Here is a 23,548-nt window from a genome sequence, read left to right as displayed (position 1 = left end):
AAACTATCCCAATCAAGTTTCTGGACAGTAATTAGGCAGTGAATGATCTCATAAACTGAAACATCAATGGAATGTCTATATAAATCACGAAAAAAAATACTGCTTGTAAATACAGGAGCAAACTGTTTTTGGTCACAGATAAGCTTTTTCCATGCGCTGCCACTATTCAGCCAAAAAACTGAAAAATGGAGTGTCTGCAAACAGCTTTGGAAAGACATCTCTAACTAATAGAAATTACACTCATTGGGGTTGATTATTTTTATTTTGTATTTTTTTAAAAAATTTATTATATATTTTTTTTATCTTTAAGTTTTATTTTCATTTTCCAAACACCTATTCAATATACAGTCTCTTATTCAACATTAGTCATTAACTTTCATTTGTTACTTATTCGGACCTGCCCAGCTACCACTTCCTTCCTTAACAAACCTTTCCTCCTCCCTTCTCTACTTTCTTCTACTTTCTTCATCCTTCCTCTCCTTCGCTTTTCTACATCCTCTCCTCCTTCCCTACTCTTCTCTTCCACCCTTTCTAACCTCTCTTTCCCCTTTCTTCTTCTCTCCTTTCCCCTTTTCTACCTCTCTCTTTCCTACCTACTTTCTTCCTTCACTCACTCCTCTCCCTTTCCATTCCCTTCTGAAATGGCAGCTGAGCAGCCCCGCTTTCATTTCAAATTATTTCTATTTCTTAATTACATATCTTCAATCATTCCTTTACATTGATCCTTCATCTCCCCCACTCTCCCCCCTTCCCCATTGGGGTTGATTATTTACTCACTATTGCACATATTGTTGTTTTGTTTGTCTGTCCATCCATCCATCCATCCATCCATCCATCCATCCTTTCATCAGGGGACTATGAGAACAGTCTCCATTAAATGAACTAAACATATTTTAATGTGTTCTGTGTTCCAATTATGTCAGGGTGTTACAAGGCACTCATTTTGCCTTGTTTTCTTCTTATTTTCAAACGTCACACTGGCTGGTTATTCAGTGCATCCGAATTCATCATGTTGAGGTGAACTGACACTTTTAAGATCACACCAAGTATATGATACTACTTTTCCTAATGCAAATCAGGTTGAGCCAAAAAACAAACAAACCCACAACAACTTTAAAATCCAGTGTAGGCTTTGATGAAGGTCTAAACTGATAATGTTTGGCAAAGGATGTTTGGTCATGTTGTATAATCTGGAACAAAATGTAGCCTTGGGGTCAAATATTGCTAACCTCTGGAATCATTAAACTATAGAATTTACTACCACAAGATGTACCACTACTTTGAACATTAAAGGAAAACCAGATATGTTTGTGGGGGATAGGACTTTTCAAGGAGATTATATATTGTTGCTCGTACCAGCTGCCCATGCCCTGTTTATGGGCTTCCACTAGCAATCTGAATGCTGCTTTTTGAGTCCTTATATTTAATCCTGTTCTCCTTCAAAACGAATGGATTTTGATCTTGAATCTCAAAGTTTGATGAGATAAAGTATACATTTCTCACTGTGTGAGTGTAGGTGTACATGGTCAACATAGTCTCACAACACTGATGGAGAAGCCAGACATGAATGCAATATCCAAGTTGAGAATCAGTGATTGCAGCTGGGGCCACCAATATCCTAGCACATTAGGGCTGCAACTAGCATATTGGACAGGGGAGGCCCATGCAGTTTTTTCTTAGTCACACACATATCTTGGTATTCCAATGCCAGCTTGTAGACTAAACTTCAATGTTATACAGCCCTTGACTTACAACAGTTCACTTAGTGACCATTTGAAGTTACAACGGCACTGAAAAAAGTGATTTATGACCATTTTTCATGCCTAAGACCATTGCAGCATCCCCATGCGCATGTAATTTACATTCAGATGCTTGACAACTAACTCACATTCATGATGGTTGCTGTATCCAGGGGTCATGTGATTTACCTTTTGCAAATTTCTGACAAGCAAAGTCAATGGGGGAGCCAGATTCATTTAACAACGGTATTACCAGAGGTGAAATCCAGCAGGTTCTGACAGGTTCTGGAGAACTGGTAGCGGACATTTTGAGTAGTTTGGAGAACCGGTACTCTGGCTGGTCGCAGAGTAGGGAGGGAATGGGGATTTTGTAGTATCCTTCCCCTGGAGTGGAGTGGGAATGGAGATTTTGCAGTATCCTTCTCCTGCCACGCCCACCAAGCCACATCACGCCCACCAAGCCACGCCCACAGAACCGGTAGTAAAAATAGTTGAACTCTACCACTGGGTATTACTAATTTAACAACTGCAGTGATTCACTTAACAAATGTGGCAACAAAAGTCGTAAAGTGGGGCAAAACTCATTTAACAAATTTCTCACTTGACAATATAAATTTTGGGCTCAATTGTGGTCATAAGTTGAGGACTACCTGTTCCATGTTTAAAAAATTGGAAGGTTTGTCCAGAGTCACTGCCGTGAGACAGGAGCCATATAAATCAAATATATAAACTAAGAAAGTGAGGTAGACATTGGGAAGTGAGAAACTGACATCACTAAAACCTTGCTTCAAAAGTCAGAGCAATGAACAAATAAAGATGCTGCCAGTTCAGTCTTCAAACAATAAACCAAAATGGACTAATGGGGAACAGTACTGAATCATTCATAACAGACAGAGGCAGACAGAACACAAAAAAGCCACAAAGAATCAGTTGGAACATTTGATAAGAGGGGAATGTTTCCTTTCAGATGCTTCACAATTGCCTCAAAATGCTTCTGTTTCTTCTGTTAAACAGAAGGAACAGCTTTTCTTCTCACATTTTCCTAGCCCTCTGATCATGGCCTGGTAGGAATGTTTTGAACTACTCAGTCAAACTAAAAAAAAAAATGAAGGAGACCAGGGATCCTTGAAGTCAAATCCTGTCAATCAAAAATTGCTTCAGATATTACATACAAATTTTCAAGCTACAAACATTCACCAATATGAACAAACCTGTCCACAAGTCCAACCTAGAAAGTCCTGGAACTCAGAAGAATATTAGTTTACAGCCTGTCACGTACATATATGCTTGTTTGGAATTGGATTTGCAAACAGCCTTTTGGAACATAACCTATTCATAAGTAGAGAGCACTGTCTGTACTCTAAAAAAAGTCACCAATAAAGAGTCATCAATCATTATCTACCTTGATTGTTTACATTTTTATTTCAATTGTTATTTTTCGACGTTTGAAGATGATTTCCCAGCTAGCAATCTTCAAATCTCCATTATTTACTGGAAGTTGTGGGAAGGAAACAGGAACGGCTGATAAATTTTTAGCCTTCCAATTGCAATTGTATATTAGTTTTCTGAAAAATGTCAATCTTGCTTCTGACCTGTATACTATATATATATACACACACATATCTATAGCTTTAGGCAAGAACTTTTGGGTGTTATTTTTCCCATTAATACCTATATTAATACCTGTATACCTGGATCAAGCAAAATGTCATACATCTGATGAGTGAATTATTTAGTGATGACTGCAAGTGGGAGAAAAATACACAGATACAATAAAAAGAAAAGAAAATTCTGGTTTTGATTCCAGCTTCTCTTTTACTCTTCTCATTCGTCAATTGCTGAAGCTGAAAAAGCATTATTAGAAAGCACTAAATTTTCTTGAAAAGAATGCAGAATCTAAATTAGTGGGAATTTTAATTTTAAAAAAACTTTACAAACATCTGGCAATCAACTGTATCTCCCTACAACCAGAAAGTCAAACAGAAACTGAATAAAAAAATAAAAGAAAAGAAAGCAGAATAAATGTTTTGGTTTTGTTTCTCAGCCAGAAGAGAAACAGATCCATTGTCAGAAAGCATTTGTTGAATTTGAGCTAGAACACAACTGTAAAGGAGGAAAAATCACATTGTTAATTTGCAGTAATACTTCATCCAAACAACAAATAACTAATCTGATAAATGGCTCTGCAAGAACCAATATCACAATCTGAAAGAATATAAAAAAGAAAAGCAATGCCTCCGAGAAATTATTTTTGACAGTTTGGACAGGCTTCTGTACTTTTACCATTACAATAGCCAAGATTTGGGCCTGGAAAACATTAAGCTGAAGAGTTACTTCCTCCTTGTGACAGTGGCTTAATTCTCTTCTCCTTGTGACAGTGGCTTAGTTCTACACATAGCTCTAATTTAAGAATTGAAATTAAACTGTACAAATAAAGGACATATTTGTAAACACTAACACTGGGTTGCTTTGTTTTTGCATATTTGGTTAATTTCTAACATGCTGCAAGCTGCTGTGAAACAAGTGTCAGAAGAATATATGGAGTGTGTGTCTGTCTGTCTGTGTCTAAATGCATGAAGAATTAGTGCAATGGTTCAATAATTTATACGTAGCAACTCACTTCTTCAATATAGCTATATCTTTTCTACTCTCTAAGTCAGTCTTTTGCTATAATAGATAGAGAGCTATTAGCACTTTAACCAGTGGTGGGTTTCAAAAACTTTTACTACTGCTTCTGTAGGTGTGGCTTGGTGACCGTGGCATGGTTTGGTGGGTGTGGCTTGGTGGCCATAGCAGGGGGAGGATACTGTAAAATCTCTATTCCTACCCCACTCCAGGGGAAGGTTACTGCAAAATCCCCATTTCCTCCCGATCAGCTGGGACTTGGGAGGCAGAGAATAGATGGGGGCGGGGCCAGTCAGAATTTTTACTACCGGTTCTCCGAACTACTCAAAATTTCCACTACCAGTTCTCCAGAACTGGTCAGAACCTGCTGAAATCCACCTCTGACTTTAACTAACAATTTGCAATCTTGGTCTATTGCATATCAGACTTTATTTGTAGAGGGGTGGGTTTCTGAACATATCTCTTTGCAACTGTTTGTTATTCTGCAATCCCCTTTTGTAAAGGGATTTGGTAGACTTTCCCATTTTTTAAAAACATAATTGGGGTTTTTTGCATCTCTTATGTGATTATTCTTGAATATTTGTGTGATTTCCCCCCCTTACCTTCTTAGGAACTCTATTTGTTGACATTCTTTATATTTTTCTTTGTTCTTTCTCACTTGACATTGGAAGTCCATGTTCACTCACCATATGTCCTTCATGGACCTCAAGGTTTTAATCTTTTATTAAAGTGTATTTGTTATGAAAGCTACTTTAAAAAATTTTTTTTTAATTTGATTCAGTTTTCATGATGTCTCTTTCCTTTCCTATAGCTCCTGAGGTTCTCTTTCACATTAAGTAAATGTACTGAATCTGTTCATTCTCTTGATCTTATATTCTGACTTTATTTCTTTCAGATCGGATTTAGTTGGCACACTAACCTCTTTAATTTTCTAAGTTTAACCTATATATTTGACACCAGTATTTCATGATCTGTTCCTGTGAGACAGTGGGGCTTTGTGACTCTATAGTCTGTGCCTGGAAGCGTCTGGGGAACTGAACTGCACTTCCCCATGTTTGCATAACCATCTAGCCAGTGGTGGGATTCAGCCAGTTCGCACCACTTTGGGAGAACCGGTTGTTAACTTTCTGAGCAGTTTGGCAAACTGGTTGTTAGAAGAAATCATTAGGGCAGAGAACCGGTTGTTAAATTACTTGAATCCCACCACTGCATCTAGCCATGTCATAATTCTATTCAACAACTTTACTTTTTGACATGAGGGTTTTATTATCTGTCACTGAAATGTGTTTAAATGTTTAAATGTCCAGGTCCTTATAGTTTTCTGAGTAATAATGGAATTTTGCCAGTGACCTCCTCTTGATTTTGCATCTCTTTGATTTTGATTTTGAATCTCTTTCATCTGAGGGAGTTAGGTTATTTTGCACCTGTAGAGCCTCACCTATTTTCCCCTTGGTTATAGATTATACAAGGCCTCATTTCCCTCCTTTGGCCTTATCAGCAAGGGTGATTCTATGAGAAGCTCTTGTTCTCACTAATGTTTATCTCAGACATATCAATTTTATTGTAAGCAAGCTAGAGATGAACAAACTGAGGTACAAGAGCAAACTCTTTTAAGTTAATCATGATTGTCTTGATTAAGTAGCTTCCAAGTAGCAAATTATCTTTTTTTTAAAAAAATGCAAGTGACATACATACATATATATATATATATATATATATATATATATATATATATATTCTGTACATTAATATTAACTTTAACTTTATACATACATACTCTATACATTAATAGTATTAATAAATAATTTCTTCAAGGAGAAAGTTCTTGAGCCACCTGCCTAGGCTAAAGGCTCTTCATGCAGATTTCATCTATTTCAGATAAGGTGGATAATCATGAAAAAAATTCACGGAACTGAATGGCAAACAAAATTTGTATTTATGCATTTATAGTGTTCTTCAATAGCACCACTAGCAACATCATTTATTAAAGAATTAATCATTTTGAATAAAGATAATTTGATTTTAAAAGCTCCTTACCTATTCTGATATTAAAAGTTTTTCCGAATCACTGATATTTTTTTCTGACCTTGTTTTATATACAAGGCTTCATGTCAGATAAAGCGCAGGGAATTACTCTCTGAAGTAGGTAAGATTCTTGGGTAATAATGTATTTCCAGTTTCATAAAACCTCCATATGCAAGGGGTGTCTTTAATCTCTAATCACAAGAAAAATCCAAATTTGAGTTGGACTCCATTCCTAGCTTTTAGCATCAAATGATATTCCTGGCATTGTGCTGAGTCCTAGACCATCTCATGTGTTGAGAAAATGCAAATAATGAATGGATGCTGAAGTACATCAGTGAACACTCATTTCTGTCCTCTGAAAGAGGGAACAAAAAGATATTTTAGCTGTGCAAGTTCAGCTGCAATTGAAGTTATTCTGATTTGATTTGATTTGATTTGATTTCAGGTACATAAGCATTCAGTAACCACTTTGGCATACCTAATCAGTTCAGTTTGCTTAACATTTTGCTTAACCTCTTACAAAGAGAAACTAAGAGAAATGAAATGAGAAATGTCAAGCGAGCAGGCAATTTCAGAATAGGGAAAAGAATACAAGACCAGTTAAGACCAAGTGAGTATCAAAAAGAGATCCATCATTTATTGACTATAGTACAGCAATCTTTGATTATGAAGATCTTGCCAGACGATGAAATGTATTAAGACTCATGGATATGTCAGAATGCTTGATTATTTTTCTGTGAAACCTTTGAAGTGAAAAGGGGCTGTTGCAAGAAATGAATTTAGAGAAACAGATTCGTTCAGAATAGAAAGAGAATGAGACAAGGATGTATATCGTCCCCATATCAAGGCAGAAAAATCACAGATGTGTGGAAGAGCTACAACTATAATTTGTCCAGTTTTTCTCTGTTCAGAACAGCAAAGAGAATATCCCCAGTGTTCTCTTTGAATTGCTGTAGATCTAGTGAAGTTACTTTATATCTGATATAATTATGGGACTGGTAGGACTTGGTTTCTACCGCTACCATCCTGATTACTATAGATGTAGGAATTTCAGTAGGCTGCAGGGGATATGTTATTCTTAGAAAGTAGATCACAAGCCTTCCCTATATTTCATAGAGATAGAACAATATGATGATGATTAGGGTTTTCCTTCTTGCTCCTCCAAATATAGACGCTTCGTTGGAGGCTTTATAGTCCAAATGCCTACACATATTTACTCCCATAATAATTGATTTCAGCATTTCTCAGCAAAGCTGGTGCAGTTACAGATGTTGGTTTTTCATGGTGTATATAAGTGGCTCATCAGTGCGCATAAGGATGCATAACACCACATTCCAGATTTTATCTTTCCAAATGAGGATTCTCATCATCCCATCTCAGTCATCCTATCTTAATTGCATAATTTTAGAGATTTCCAAGTCAATAGTGCATCTCACTTGAACCTTCTTATCATTTTCTTCTTCTTCAACTTTTTGCTTATCATGTCCATTTATTTCTGGTGAGGCAAAAGTACAATATATCCTTGTAAGAGAAAATGAAAACAACATATGAAAAATAGGTTATCATTTGGGAAGGGCATATATGAACGAACAGGGTCATTTCTATGTTTGCAAGTTATAGCATCTTTCCAAATTTTTATTGAAGTGATAGGATATGAATGAAGCCTATCATCATCCTTGTTATGTTATTTATTTATTTGATTGATACAATCCAAATAATAAATTGTTAAATGTATAAACTACCCAATTCCCAGAGATTCAGGGCAGTTTACAAATTATTAAACAAGAAAAAAGCAAGAAAACAACACAAAAGACAAAAGAAACAAGACTGGTAGAAAAAAGCAAAGTTTTTTTTTTTTCCCCCTGGAGGGGAGCAAAGAAGAAGAATTAAAGTGATCTTTAATCATATTCACCAAAGGCCAGGATGAAAAGCCAGATCTTCAAAGACTTTTGAACCACCTATAGACTGAAGGTCATTCAAATACTGGGATGAACCTCATTCCACAGAGAAAATGAACTTCCAAAGTCTTTTGGCACTGTTGAACTGAAGGAATTCTGACCCTGCCAATCCTCCCAAATCAGATCGGTTAGGCAGATACCAGAAACATCAAGTGTTTGCTTGATGATCTATTAGAATACAAAATAACCCTGACTTATTTCACTACATATTAAGTTTATCTGGGGAAAAGTAGGCGGGTACCAATACGTTTGGCAACATCTTTATGTTAGGTTGGTTGCAAACTATTTCAGACCATGGCTACAAGCTGCCTCCGAGAGGTACATAGAAACAAGTAAATCAAGCATGCAAGAAAGTTGCTACTGCTTGTGCTATATATTTTTTTCTCCCTGCTTGTGACTATTCTGTTTATCTTGTTTTCATTTTGCTTTTTGTCCATTATATATGTCATATGTGAATGTATATTATTGCAGGCTATCAATACCATTGGCCAGTTGTTTGCCTCCAATACATTGTTTTGGAAATATTCCGTTTTTTTACTTTTAAAGCTCTGCTATCATGATCTCTAAGGAAACCACCTAGGAATTTATTTATAAAATTTATTATATTTATATCCCCTCTTTTATGTAGGAATTCATGGTGGTATGCACTGCTCCCTCTTCCCATTTTATCGAATAATCCCATGAGAACGAGTGACTGATCCAAAGTCACCTAGTGAATTTTGATGGTTGAGGACAGATTTGATCCTGAATGCTCCTTCTTTTAGCCAAACATTTTAATCAATATATTTGGCTTTTGATAGCTCCTTCTTAAATTTGCACCAATTAATATAAGAACAAAGCTGTCCAAATGTGAGGATTGTGTAGGTGGGGCATCGGGAGCCCTACTGCCTTCTGAAAAAGTTTCTCTGATGTTATTAGCAAATAGGCCCAGGACCATAATATGAACAGTCACATAGATACAAAAGAAATGGGTCATATACAGAACAAAGAAAAAGGAGCGAGAAACTAAATCAATGCATCTGTAACTTATTTATAATTCTTTAGAAGTCTGCATTTCATAAATCTGAATACTAAGCCAATCAATATGTACCCATTGTCCTCACTTCTTCTGTGGAAGATGCTCACTTTCCATTTTGAGGTTGATGAAGAGAAAGTACAGATAAGCCAGAAAAAGAGTGAGAGTATAGATATCCAGGTTTGTTTCTGACAGATACCAGTACCTTTTTCTACATTCTGACTGAGTCCATGGCAGGGTGATAGGTTTTAACCAGATTAGCATTATTTCTACATCCCATCTAAATCTTTGGTCTGCAAGGTCAGCGTCCCTTACTAAATATATGCATACTAATTATAGAAACAAGAAAGAAGAATATAAGATACATGCACAGACTAAAACAATAAATAAATCTCACTAGATTGAAACAAAATAAAAGCTAATGAGCTAAAGAAGTGGCATTTATGATTTCACATTGTTGTATACATAGCAATATACCACACAACTCCCAGCAACTCTTGGCAGTTAATAGAGATTATAAATATATAACATTTGGTACTATTTTGTTTCTAAACTAGACAGTTTAAAAGGCCTTGGTTAACAGAAATGTTCTATATCCATTCTTTATAAAACTGTCCTCTTACTTTTAAAGCCATTATAAACCGGCAGTCGCTTCATCGAATGAAAACTATGAACATAAATCATCCATTAACCCAGCTGGCCATACTCACTTCATATGATGTGAAAGTGCCATATTGTTCTCTACATCATATAAGGCTACGTTTTTATACTAATATTAATCACTCTTTTTCATTTCTTATCATTCAGTCAGACACTGCCGTTCCTCATGGACATGTTCATAAAATGCCTGTCAACAACCATTGCAAGTACAAAACAATTAATTGGAGTCATTCCAGTACAGTCAATCCCTAGTCTTGGAGATAAAAAAAATGCCTTCTGATAATTAAATGGTGACAATTCTGAATCCTCACAATCACCAGTATGTAAAGTTCTATGATGAATGTCTAAAAAAACTGAACTGTTTTTTTTTTCCTTGAGGAAAAAGAAAACATTTTGCTTCTCATCCAAGAAACTTCATCAATTGTGGTAGTGAACCTTCTATTCTCTCCCCCATCAAAACTGATGAAGCAAAATGTCTTCTTCTTCCTCCTCAAGGGAAAAACAGTCCAGTTGCCTTTTGAGACATCTATGGTGAATGGTTTCTTCTGATAGGTAGTGGCTCCAGACCAACCAACTGTCCCTTGAGGCGTGTCACATATTTCATCAAAACCCCAAATGAAGAGTTATGAACATCTGCTATAGAACAGGGGTCTCCAACCTTGGCCACTTTAAGACTTGTGGACTTCAACTCCCAGAGAGAGTTGAAGTCCACAAGTCTTAAAGTGGCCAAGGTTGGAGACCCCTGCTATAGAAGATACTGGTGTTCAGTGCCAGAAGCTAACCCCAGAACCAGTGAAATGACTAGGTCATTTTAAAATATTTTTCCCCTTGCAAATGATTGGCCATCATGAAAAATGCATGGTATGCTTAGTTTATCTAATGATGCTATTTGTATTTATTATAACCTGATGCACTTTGTGAAGATTTTCTGGTTCTTGGTTACCCAGCTGAAGGATATAGGCATTTGAGTATACTATTATCCAAATTTTGTATTGTTAGACACAATGTATTCATCCAAGGTTTGGTAAACTGTCAAATCATTATTATCATAAAAGTCATCTGGCATGATCAGTTCTTAGCCAATAGCAACCTGGCGCATATATTAGGATCATTTATTAAGTATTCTGATAAAAAGAAACCCAGAAGCCAAACTTGCTAAGATTAAATTCACAGTATTATTCTGCTGAGATTTGTGCTTCAGCAAAACTTGGCATAACTTTGCTGTGGAGAAAGATGCCTGCTGACTACTGCCCACACTTTATAGACTCTCAAAATAAACAAATGGATCCAATCTATACAGCTGTCTGGCACTAAATTTACACCTCTCTGAGTGGAATCTATGTTGAAAAGCAATTTAGATTAACTTTCACTTAAAAATATAATGCCACACAAAGGCATTATTTCCACAGCTTAAACATTCTGCCTCTTGCCTTCCCATAATCACATCATTTCAGCTTTATATTCAAAGAGTATACATTTTTAACTGGAAATAAATCCCACTAGTTTCAACAGGATTTAACTTTTGGAACTGAAGTGATGTATCTCAAAAAGAGTTTTCTTTCTATGAAGTTTTCTGAATATGCTGTTCTTCTGCTAGTTTCAATTTGTACTTGACATTTGCAAAAGACAGGAAAGCAAGAAATGTTAAGAATATAATGCTGCTTGCTTTGCTGTCTGGAGTATAAAGTATATTCTAAAATTAAAAAAATGAAATAATTCCAACCCTTTCAAAATCACCAGAGATGTAAGTCCTAATTTATTATATAAAAATAGTTTGATAAAAATGGAAAAAGGCAGTTTTAGAATAACTACTAAAGACGAGGAAGGCTGAATGAGTTTGAGAGAATTCAGAAAGTTTTATGGAAATTTATATGAGTTGGATGTTCTTTGGACCACATGAGGTTGGATACATACAGTAGAGTGATTTTTCAATTTTAAGTCAGAAAGAAAATGTTAGTCAGTACAATATATATATTTGATTAATCCTACTTCCTTTATTTGCTAATTTATGCTTTATTTTGGAATGACAAAATAAAATTTTTATTCAGGATGGGAGATGAGAGGGATACACTAGTAAAAACTGTTATTATACAATGGAAGAACAAACATAGTTTAAATCCATAGTGTGTGTGTGTGTGTGTGTGTGTGTGTGTGTGTGTGTGTGTGTGTGTGTATGTATATATATATATATATATATGTTTTCTGAGGTTTTCACGGGTGTTTGTATGTAGGTCTTTGATTGTTTGGGTTTTCTCCCGTGTAAAATTGGAAGTGTCCTGGCAACGTTTCGATGAAGTCTCATTTGTCATCTTCAGGCTTCAGCTTCGTGCTTCTGGGAGCAATGTGTGACTGCAGCTGTTCCTTCCTTTTAACTGCTAGTGGGGGTTTGAACTGATTGGGTGGGAGCTTGGCTGTGCTCTGATTGGATGGGGGGGGTTGTGCTCTGATTGGATGGGGGTGTGTCCTGTTTGGATGGGGGCTTGATTGTGCTCAGTTTAGTCTGTGTTGCAGGGGGATTTGAGCTGGTGAGCTGCATTGCTGTTGTTTGGCTTCGTGTTTGTGATTGTGCTACATCTTCATAGTGGGTGTCAGTCTGCTGCATGTATGGATTGGAGGGGTTTGAAATGGCTAATGTTGCAGCTACGGTCTGGCTTCTGGTCCTTGGTCGTGCTTCATCATTAGTGTGGGTCTGCTTGCTGGGTGGATGTGTGGTGGTGACATCCTGTGTGGACCTCGTGAGTGTGGGTCTGGTGTCATTCCTCGTGTTAGGGACTCGTTTGTCAATAAGAGTGAGTTTCCAAATGGCTGGTAGGCGGGAGGCATCTCGTTTGTTCATGCTGTGTGGGCGTTTTTCTATCTCGATGGCTTCTCTGATTATTCTGTTGTTAAAGTGTTCAGTTTGGGCTATAGTTCTGGTCTTTTTAAAGTCAATATCATGTCCTGTGGCTTTAAGGTGTTGGACCAGGGAAGAAGTTGGTTCCTCTTTTTTGACTGACACAGCAATGCAGCTCACCAACTCAAATCCCCCTGCAACACAGACTAATCTGAGCACAACCAAGCCCCTACCCAAACAGGACACACCCCCAGCCAATCAGAGCACAAAAAAACCCCATCCAAGCAGAGCACAGCCAAGCTCCCAGCCAATCAGTTCAAACCCCCACTAGCAGTTAAAAGGAAGGAACAGCTGCGATCACACATTGCTCCCAGAAGCACAAAGCTGAAGCCTGAAGATGACAAATGAGACTTCGTTGAAATGTTGCCAAGACACTTCCAATTTTACACGGGAGAAAACCCAAATAACCAAAGACCTACATAGATAGATAGATAGATAGATAGATAGATAGATAGATAGATAGATAGATAGATAGATAGATAGATAGATAGATAGAGATAGAGATAGAGATAGAGATATAGAGATATAGAGATATAGAGATATAGAGATATATATGAAACACTGATAAGAACAATAATAAAAGACAACTTTATCACTTCCAAGAATGCAAATAAAAGATCTAGGGCACCAAAAAAAGAGAAAGAAAAGAAGAAATAGAACACTTCATTAATAGTGACTATGAAAGTCCAGAGTTTGATTTGCTGGCTTCCCCACATTTTTATTCAGAGTGGAAATACGTAGAACAGGTGAAGAACCTGATATCCCTTATCTTCCTCTTAAATTATTTCCCAATGAATCAAGATATATTTTTTTAAAAATCACATTGTTCTCCTAAAGAAAACTTTATAGCATTTGTCACGAAAAAATAATCCTACACTTTTCATTTATTCAACTAATGAAGACAGTCATTCCAATTGCAATAGCCTGTGCAATCAAAAAACGCATTATAAAAAAAATCCATGAATCCTTTGAACATTATCTGACAGAAGCTAAAGCAGTTTATTTTCTTTTATCAAACATAGTTTACAGTTCCAACTATGAATTAATGGAGCTGTTATCAAGATGTTGCAGAACAAAGAAATACTCTCCAGGGCAGCCTGTGTTGTGATTTTTCTTTTAAATAATAATATATAGAAAAGGAAAACCCCTTTCTTATTCTTCTAAGACAGAAAAATTCCAGAAATCTTGCAATACTTAGTGCATTAGCAACAGACACAAACTTAAAACTAGCAGCACAGAATGCAGCCAGCTCGTTAACGCACAAACTGTATCAGTCCAATGCTCAGCAGGCCCATTCCAATGAGAAACCAGCCTGCAGGCTCTATTATCTAAGTGTTGCAATGCAGTCATTTTGGGAAATACCCTCTCCAACAAGACATAAAAGGTATTTAGATAAGTAAAATTAAATATTTTCAAATTGATGAGCTTCCAGTTTCCTGCATGATCATCAACATTCACAAGACTTTCAGATACATTTCCTTCTGCAATGTTTTCTGCAGAAGGGGAAAAAGGGAAGAAGGCATGGTAAGTAACAGAAAAGAACTGAAATAATTCAGAGACTCGGTGAAAGAGAGGAATAATGTTCATTCTCTCCAAGCTGCCTGACACTTTAGCCTCGTAAAATAATCTGATCTTGTGCAGCTTTCCGACTTCATTGAGAACTCAGCAGCCCATCTGTAAGCAGAGGCAAGTTCAGTACAGTATTGTAGTAATGGAGAGTGACGTCAAGAGGCAAGCCTAGGAACCACCTCCCACTTCTAGTTACAAGCAAAGCATGTGACAGCAGTCAAGGCTGGAGCCTTCGCTGCAGTTTCGTCAGAGGTTAAAGTACAAGTGCAAACCACAATTACAACTTCAATCATTTCCAAAGCAATCACATGCCACTTCAATTTCAGACTTTAGACTTGTGCACACGCAAGGGAAGAGAAAAAGTAATCCAGAGATTAACAACGCCTTCTAATAATGCACCAAAAGCACACATTACCCTACCAGCAGTGTTTTGGGGATGTACCTTCTAAATTACATATTTGTACTGATGCTACTTAGGTACAAATAGCTGTTTGTGAAAATAGTCTTTGTACATGGCTTGGATTTTCAGGAAATGCTCACTCACTTGGTTTTTTTCATACCCAACATGCAAAGAATACAGATTCCAGTACCTCCATTTACATTTACAAATTTAGAATATACAAGGCCAGACATCTCAGGGTTTTTTTTAATCATTATACAAAAAGTTCCACTTTTAACTGTACCAACTATATTACTAACTGCAGAATGTCAGATCTTTCATCTGTAAGAACACAACCAGAGGGTTTTGTACAAATCTCTTAACTTTTCTGCCTGAGGGTTTTGTTGCTGGCATTTTCTGAAAGCCAACACATCTTTATATTGATCCATGAGAGTTTCCTTTATCTGGCATCACCTAAATAACCCCTTGCAAGGTAAAAATCCCTACATACAAAATATTCCATTCCTTTTTCTCTAATCCAGATGTCACCATTTTGTATCTAATTCTGTGAAAAGTTCATCCACCCCCTCCCCCTCCCAACCAACACTGTTGCATGGCAAACTGGAAAGCTCCAGTACTGGCCCTGGAACAGAAGTGTTCAGACTACAGACTACCAGCTTGGAGCTGGTCCAGCCTGGTTCTGTCTTTCAGATAAACACAAATATGTTTTGGATGAATTCGTGTGACTGAGACAAAGCAGTTCCTGATTGTCTAGGACCAAACCAGAGAGAATTTTCCCCAGCTTTCTTCTAATCAATTAAATGAAGAAACCTGAGAGAGGGCAGGAGGAAAGAAAGAATACTATTATATGCCACCCTCCAATTAAGGCCATTTCTACTTATGGGGAAACCTGGAAGACAAGGGAGGCATGGAATTGTAACCATAGAAAACTCTGCTACAGCTCAGGACTTGAGTTATGTATGATGGTCTTGAAGCATTCACTCTAGAGCTCTTCTTCTTCTCCTCATGGAAAGGAATGCAGCCTGCTGCCCTTCCAGCAGGAACCCGCTCGTGATCTTGCTGAAGGGCTGCCAAAAAAAGCCTTAATCTGATTTTGACATGCAACTCGGTCCAAAAGGGGCAGCAATCTGCAAAATTGCTTATTCGAAGCAACTAAGATTACCACCATCACCCTCACCCTAAAGCTGCGGGTATATAATCAGCAATGACTCACACATACAACCCTAAGACATTAAGTGCTCCCACCAGCAAATCCCTAAGAGAAAATGGAAGAGGGAGGGGGTCAGCATCCATTTATCCTTGTTTTCCCACAGTCAAACTGAATTGCTGCCAATCTTGCCTCCCCACGATAAAAGAAAAAGCAACAACAAGCCCGAAGGAAGGAAGGAAGGAAGGAAGGAAGGAAGGAAGGAAGGAAGGAAGAGAGGGGGGGAGTAAATAAACATTGTACCCTGCTCTTTTCATTTCCCATGGATAGCACCCTCAGCCTCTCCCATTCTTCCATTCATAGTTTATAATTCTGGGGAGGGGGAAAACTGAACGGCGTTCAGGTTTGTGGGGAAGGAAAGGTTAAAGGAAAAGCTCTGCAGCACTGCAAAAGCCAAGACTCGTTATCTGGGACACCAGCAGAGTGATCCACTCGTCCACGTGTGAGTGGTGCTGAAAAGTGTTCGGATGGGTTTCCAGAGCAATATGGATGGGAAGAGGGGTGCGCAGAGCCATCCTCAACTTAAGCCTCTCCAAAAGAACGCTCTTCCTTCTTCTATTCCGCCGGATCTTATCTAATCTGCAGCTAGCAAAGGACCAACAATCTTCCGCTGGGGGGGGGGGGGGCTGGCGGCAACATACAACCACCCTCCCTACTTTCGTCCATTCCGCCTGCCGTTTGAACGAATCCGGGCATCCAAAAGGGCCGCGTTCCCGGCTCTCCAGCCCTGGATGCATTGGAATGTGTCAGACCGCCGGGCAACTAGCGACTCTCCATTTTCCTCTCCCCATGCTCGAGAGGAAAAGATCCGCTACGGAAAAATCAAAAGTCCTTACGCTTACGCACGCAGACACATATATACACACAACGCACATTTCGCGCTCTCTAAAGGGATCACTCCTGCCTCGCAGATCTAAGTCTGCACCGTTAGGACTTTAAAAAAAAGAAAAAGGCATGGCTGTTCTCGGGATCTTCTGCACCAGACTTCTAAGTTGCGTCTGAACGCAAACCACACACCCCTCATTCCCGGCGCCCCGGATTCTCTGCAGAGTAAATGCGGGCATGCGGCGTCTTTATGCCCGAAACTCGAGTGCATGTCAGATCAAGCACCCGCTGCGTAAAACATCCCAGCTGAAGCATGACAGATCGGAATCCCCCAGCCCCATATTTCACGGTGCACGGATTTTTTTTAACCCCCGCCCGTTCTTGATAGATCGCAGAACTGGGGTCCCGAATGACTCATGGGTTCCGAAGTCCCTGTAGGCGAGATGTACCGGTCGGTGCACGGGGGATCGGAATACTCTGAACCCCACACAAGCTTAGCACCCTGTCGCTCCAGGTTCTCCCCTCCTGGCGACTCCACGGTCCATTTAGAATCCCAGCGACTGTTCCGAACGTGCCGGCCGGCGTGGGGGGGAGTAAGAGTCCCCCCCCCCCCCACGGGACTAAGCCGGCGCTCCGAAGCCCTACCTGGCTGTCGGAGAGATAGTTGAAGACGAAAGAGGAAAGCTCTTCATCCAAAAGCTCGCTGCAGTCCGGCTCCGGTTCCGCCATCTTCCTGCTCCTCCGGCAACGGCACGAAACAGCATGCGGCAACGGCAAGCACAGTCAGAAACCAGCCAAACCGGGCAGCCGGCGGGGCGAGGCGGAGCCTGAAGCCCGCCGGTTGGAAATGGGCGGCGTCGGTGTCAGAGGAGGAGGAGGAGCCCGCAGGCGGGAGGCTCGTCTGGGCTGGGCTTCGCGGGAGCTGTAGGGGAGAGCGGCGGCGGCGGCAAGGGCTGCTTCTTTCTCGCGCTTTGGGCGTCCGGAGCTTCCCTCCCTGGGAAGAGGACTTGCGGCCTTGCGTTTCCCAGGGCCGTGTCAGCGCGGGTTTCGAAGAGGAAGGGAGGAAGGAAGCGCGGGAGGCGAGCGCGTGGCCCCCGAGGTCGCTCAAAGTGCCTTTGGTGAGGGGGGGGTGTCTCTGATATCTGTCGGCTCCTCGAGGGGATAGTAGAGATTCCCCTCCCCGCCTTCTCAAAGGGGAAGAGGAGCCAGAGCAAGTAAAGCAGTCCGGCAATTCCACTTCCTAACCCGGCGCTTATCGGTAGTTATCTACTAAAGCGGGAGGAGCAAGCAAAACGCGCACATGCCTCGAAGTCCTGGGCGGCTCTTGCGCCCGTCCGAATTCCGGCTCTTATCGCTGAACAAGTTGTGGAGGGAGGGTGGGGGGAAGAGGTACTCGGGAAGAGCAACAGCCCTCTTCCTCCTGGGAAGAGGACTTGCGGCCTTGCGTTTCCCAGGGCCGTGTCCGCGCGGGTTTCGAAGAGGAAGGGAGGAAGGAAGCGCGGGAGGCGAGCGCGTGGCCCCCGAGGTCGCTCAAAGTGCTTTTGGTGAGGGGGGGGGTGTCTCTGATATCTGTCGGCTCCTCGAGGGGATAGTAGAGATTCCCCTCCCCGCCTTCTCAAAGGGGAAGAGGAGCCGGAGCAAGTAAAGCAGTCCGGCAATTCCACTTCCTAACCCGGCGCTTATCGGTAGTTATCTACTAAAGCGGGAGGAGCAAGCAAAACGCGCACATGCCTCGAAGTCCTGGGCGGCTCTTGCGCCCGTCCGAATTCCGGCTCTTATCGCTGAACAAGTTGTGGAGGGAGGGTGGGGGGAAGAGGTACTCGGGAAGAGCAACAGCCCTCTTCCACTCCTGGGGACTTCCCTGGCGGCGTGCCTCAAGAGACATTCCCGTTTTTCCCCTGAAGAGGAAGCAGTATTAGTTTTCCACACGATGGGATTTATTCCTGAAGCTTTAGCAACTCAGCTATTTTTCTTTCCGAGAATTACCCTGGGTCACAGCCCCAGCGGAACTTAATAGAATACGCATGAGGACTAAAGCAAGGAAAGTGATAGATTTCATTGAAAGAGATTGCCTCAGATCATGGAGTTCATAGACTTGAAATTACCTAACTCCCTCATTGTTTCCCTTAAGTAATTCCGTCTGGCGCGGTCTTTGTAACATTTTCAAACCTTCACCTGACTTTCTCAATTCTTATCCCAGGTTACTGTCAAAAGTGAGCCAATAATCTTCACTGTTAGACGTTGGAGTTAAGTCTATTCAGAGTGCTCTCATTTTCACTCAGCCAAAAAATAAACATCTGTTACGCTGAGAAAGTCAAAAGCATCAAGTGTCATAATTAAGCCAGTTAACAGATGCTGCTCTTCATGTCCCTCACAATATAAAGAGAACCTGTGGTAAATATTGTTCAAGCAGATGATGGGAAAGTGAAGTCGGCAGGTAATGTTTCTATACAGTATGCACTCTCCTGCTCCCTGAATACAATGCTTTCCCCCCAGTAACTGAATTTCAGAGTCCTGCTGAGCTGACATATTGTGGTTCTTAGGCATGGAATGTGATCAGCAACTCTTCTCAATCAATATATTAGATGAGAACAAGAAAAAGGGAGACAGCACTAAAAAAGAAAAATCTATTCGTACATGCTGCTTTGGAACCACAAGTATGGGAGGGAGGGAGCAAGGAAGGACCACATAAGCCCCAAATGATATGTAAATATTGTAGCCTGGGGTGAAAGCAAGTATGAAGCAGCATTTGGGATGCTGTGCTCATGAAATCCCAGGTTCAATTAATAGGAGTGTATCTAATGTAAGTGTATTTATTTATTTATTTAATCATTATTTTGTTTGACTCAAGGCAGCCTACAAAATGCTCTCTTATTTTCCTCACAACCACAACCCTGTGAGGGCCCTTGGGCTGAGAGTGAGTGAGCAATCCAGATGGCTAATTCCTGCCTAAGGGTGGTCTAGAACTCATGGTATAATGATGTATAGAACCTTGGAATGTTCAGTAGATATGTTCCATATCATTCCATGTGCAACATTGCTTGCAGTTCAGGGCAGAGCCAGTCTTTTTATTATTATTATGGTTCATCACACAGTCAGCCAGATGTTCAGACTGGTTTTGGCATTTTTCCTACCTATTAAGTCCTTGCCAAGTACTTGGGATAGACAAATGTTGATGTGTTGAAAGTATTGTCACAGGGTGTACGCTGTTCTGAATAAACTTGCCCTTTGCAGTTAACTGATGATGAATTTGTCAATGCCGATGCTGTTCAAGTGGTGCTACAATTGCTTTGGAATTGTGCTCAAGCTGCCTATTACTATTGGTACTACCTTGGCTTGCTTTTGCCATGGTCCTTCTAATTTGTAAGTCTTTGTATTTTGTTAACTTTTCCAGTTCTTTCGCTTGTATTCTGCTGTCTCCAAGTACTACCACATTCACTATCGAAACTTTTTTATCTTTCTTATCAACAATTGTTAAGTAATTACTTTTTGTGCACATTATGTGGCTTCATTATTGTTATTGTATTCATCTTGAGCAAAAAACAAGATGGCAGCTCCTCTGTATTCCACAGGGAAGTGACAGCTGAACTAACCATTGCCTCTTTGCAGCGGTTGACCAGCAAGCTAAAGATCAGGTGACATAAACATTTTTCTTTCTTTCTTTTTTTCTTTCTTTCTTTCTTTCTTTCTTTCTTTCTTTCTTTCTTTCTTTCTTTCTTTCTTTCTTTCTTTCTTCACTATGCAGAATCTACCACCTGACATCTGACACAATCTCCTCATTTCATATAATGGAAGAACTAACCCTTAGTCAAAGTGAGGACTGGTTCTAGAAAGGGAACTGTTTTAAGTTGAGTAATGGCACTATATTTCCTGTACTGTCTACTGCTCAGTCATCCACTCATAGCACAGTTTCCTCATCCTTTGTCCCCAAGCAATCAAGTTTGATCAACTGTTCTCTTTTTAGAAATGTTCAACCTTGCTTCTGGGCCAAGCATTTAGATATAGTAGTTCAAGAATGGTCTTCAAATCTTGTCTTACATTTTTTTAATCATGTGCACAAAAAAGAAGTAATTATTACAGTAAAAAACAAATGTACATTGCTGCTTTCTTCTATATAAAACCATGCATTTAGATTGTTAAAATACTTACATTTATTGCAAATATTACGTTTTGTTATAGCCTCTGCTCTCCCCTTTTGTGCTTTCCTACTCTCTTTATTTGGTTTTTCATATTTACTTCTACGATTGCCTGGAAGCTAATTATACAGTGCTTTCATAAGATATTTAGTGCTGTTAGGGCACAATCAGAATTTTGACTTCTGGCTTAATTTTGCATCGCTTCTCCCTCCCACAGACACTCACACAAGGAACACTTCACTTTGCATGTATTAGCTCTAAGGGACAGATGATTGCACATATACCTCTTCCTATTGATTGTTCTTTTCTAAGACATCTCTTTGATTTCTGTGTTTCTCGTCATTGAATAGAACTATAAATATAGTTCTATTCTATTCATAAACATAGACAGAGCTGGTCCTTCTGAAGAGATCACATTTTCTGGCTGTTGGTATACAGCCAGAAGCTCAAAGCTTGTTGCTTGTTAGCATATAAAAGCACACCGTAATCATACTTTCTTGTAGGTGTGGAGTGCTGTGCCAATAACTGCAGGAAAAATGGCTGTTGAATATTCTGTAAAGCTGAATAGAGGGTATGCAGAGCTAAACTGAAGCAGCAAAGAACAAGGCTTTCACCAAGTAGTAGCTGTCTGTCTATAAGCCAGACAATCCTTTCTTCTTTCAGATTCAGTTCTCGTGTTTTAAGCCATGTAAAGTAGTAAGTTTTTTTCCTTAAAGGAGTTAATGACTGGAATGAAGTCATCTTTAATTTGTAGGAATGAAACCACCTTTCATTTGTATTCATTTGCTTATCCCAAGCAAATAAAATTAAGTCAGCATTGACAATGTAGGCTCCTTAATAATTTAATTTGTCAATATACAACTGTCCTGAACAATACTAGATGTAACAACTGAAGCTAGATTACCTTCCCCCAAGATACTTATTAGACAATATGATACTGATGTACATAAAGGATTATATTATTTAAAAAGATATACTTCTGTGTGCTGTGCTTGAAGTTCTTTACTGAAATGTTTTATAGTCCTAGTACAATAGTATTATTTGCCACCAGCCATTTTAAGACTGTCTGTGGTTGTTCTTTTGAAGTTTTATGGACTCAAGTTTTCATTCTTTAGCAGTATTTTAACTGACATTTGGAATCATAGGACTTTAAGGGTTCTGTAATTCTACTTCTGTATTCCATGGTGAACACATCTAACTCATAGATTATGTAGGCCTAACCCACATGAATTCATGCTATGAACACAGAATAAAAGTGTATGAAGAAAGATACCTCAGTTTTAAAACAAGCATAGTAAAACCACTCAGAATTTTATTTTAAAAAAAGTCTTCATAACACAAAAATATGCCCATCTAGTTTGTAATATTTTATGGCCCTTTTTACTTGATGAATTCAGGACAGGTAATAGAATTTCAGATAATCTTCAATTCTGGACATCACTATGGAACCAGTTTTTTTAAGATAGCTAACTTTACTAAACCAAGGTTAGTACCATCATAGGTTCTCTGCTTTCTCTCTGCTATTGCAAGATATATCAGCTATTAGCTCAATCTCCTGATAAGCTACAGTCAACTTCAGCTTCCAATTCTTCAGTGAGACTAAAGTAGTTCTCAGTAAATTATAAGATTACTGGGAAAAGAACGAGGCACTTTCTAAAATACCTATGATACCTTTTCAAATTGTTCTTCATCATATATTATTTATTGAATGGCAAAGTGCTAATATGATTCCACAAAGAAGAAATTGAGTTAATTTGGCCCAGAGCAAGTTTGTCTGGGAGATCACCTAGTTATTGCTTTAATGGAGCTTTGACAAATTATTAGGATTTGTTTGTTTGTTTTGCTAGGTACTGCCCAGTATGGATGGATTAGGGGAATGTGTAAATATTTTAAAATGAATCAACAGCAGAAGCATCTCCTGATCTTTTTTTACTTTTCGATGAAGTCTTTACTGTGCAATCACCATGCTGTATTCTTGCAAAGGTTCCTTAATGGGTTCATACCTTGCATTAAATCATGATTTAACCTTCACATTATTAAGTTGCAATTGGTTGGATTCATGCAATGTGTTAAACCAACATTAAACAAATCCAGTTGTTGTTTAGTGTGGTATCTAATCTTTGTCTCTCCTGCTTTCCATTTGTAAGTCTGCTGTTTTTAGGCATGGCTTCTTCCGTTCTTTGGAATTCTTAAATCCATTAGGGAAGAAAAGATAAAATCCTAGGAGGCTCCTTTTGATTGCTAGTGTTCAAGCCCTCCATCTGAAACTTCAACACAAAAACCCCTTGCTAAAACAGTCTTCTTATAAATATTATCACATTATGAAGATATGTCATGCCCCTACCCAGTGACCAATCTATTCAAGTTACTAAAAGATATAACAACATTAACACTGCACAAATTTCTTTTGACAAGGTTTTCATATAGTGTATCTCTCAGTGACCTAAATGTTGTCTTTCTGCCATAGGCAGAAAGTCAGAATGGAAGCAATATATC

At 39.2% G+C, this 23,548-nt stretch overlaps 1 protein-coding gene across 7 annotated transcripts in view; it reads right to left on the bottom strand.

The window, feature by feature from the left end:
- Window positions 1-17,809, bottom strand: part of PPARGC1B (PPARG coactivator 1 beta) — a 159,895-nt gene extending 142,086 nt beyond the window's left edge. For all 7 annotated transcript variants that reach the window (XR_009153886.1, XM_058173386.1, XM_058173388.1 and 4 more), the window contains exon 1: window positions 17,562-17,809. Coding sequence is in view for 6 of the 7 variants with exons in the window: in XM_058173386.1 (XP_058029369.1) it covers window positions 17,562-17,645 (84 nt within the window). In the remaining variant the exon portion in view is untranslated. The remainder of the gene's footprint in view (window positions 1-17,561) is intronic.
- Between the last annotated feature and the right edge of the window lie 5,739 nt (window positions 17,810-23,548).

Source organism: Ahaetulla prasina, chromosome 2 (assembly GCF_028640845.1).
Source record: "Ahaetulla prasina isolate Xishuangbanna chromosome 2, ASM2864084v1, whole genome shotgun sequence".
Lineage (NCBI taxonomy): Eukaryota > Metazoa > Chordata > Lepidosauria > Squamata > Colubridae > Ahaetulla > Ahaetulla prasina.
Note: the sequence above shows the minus strand (reverse complement) of the source record. Positions and strands in the feature narration are given on the sequence as shown.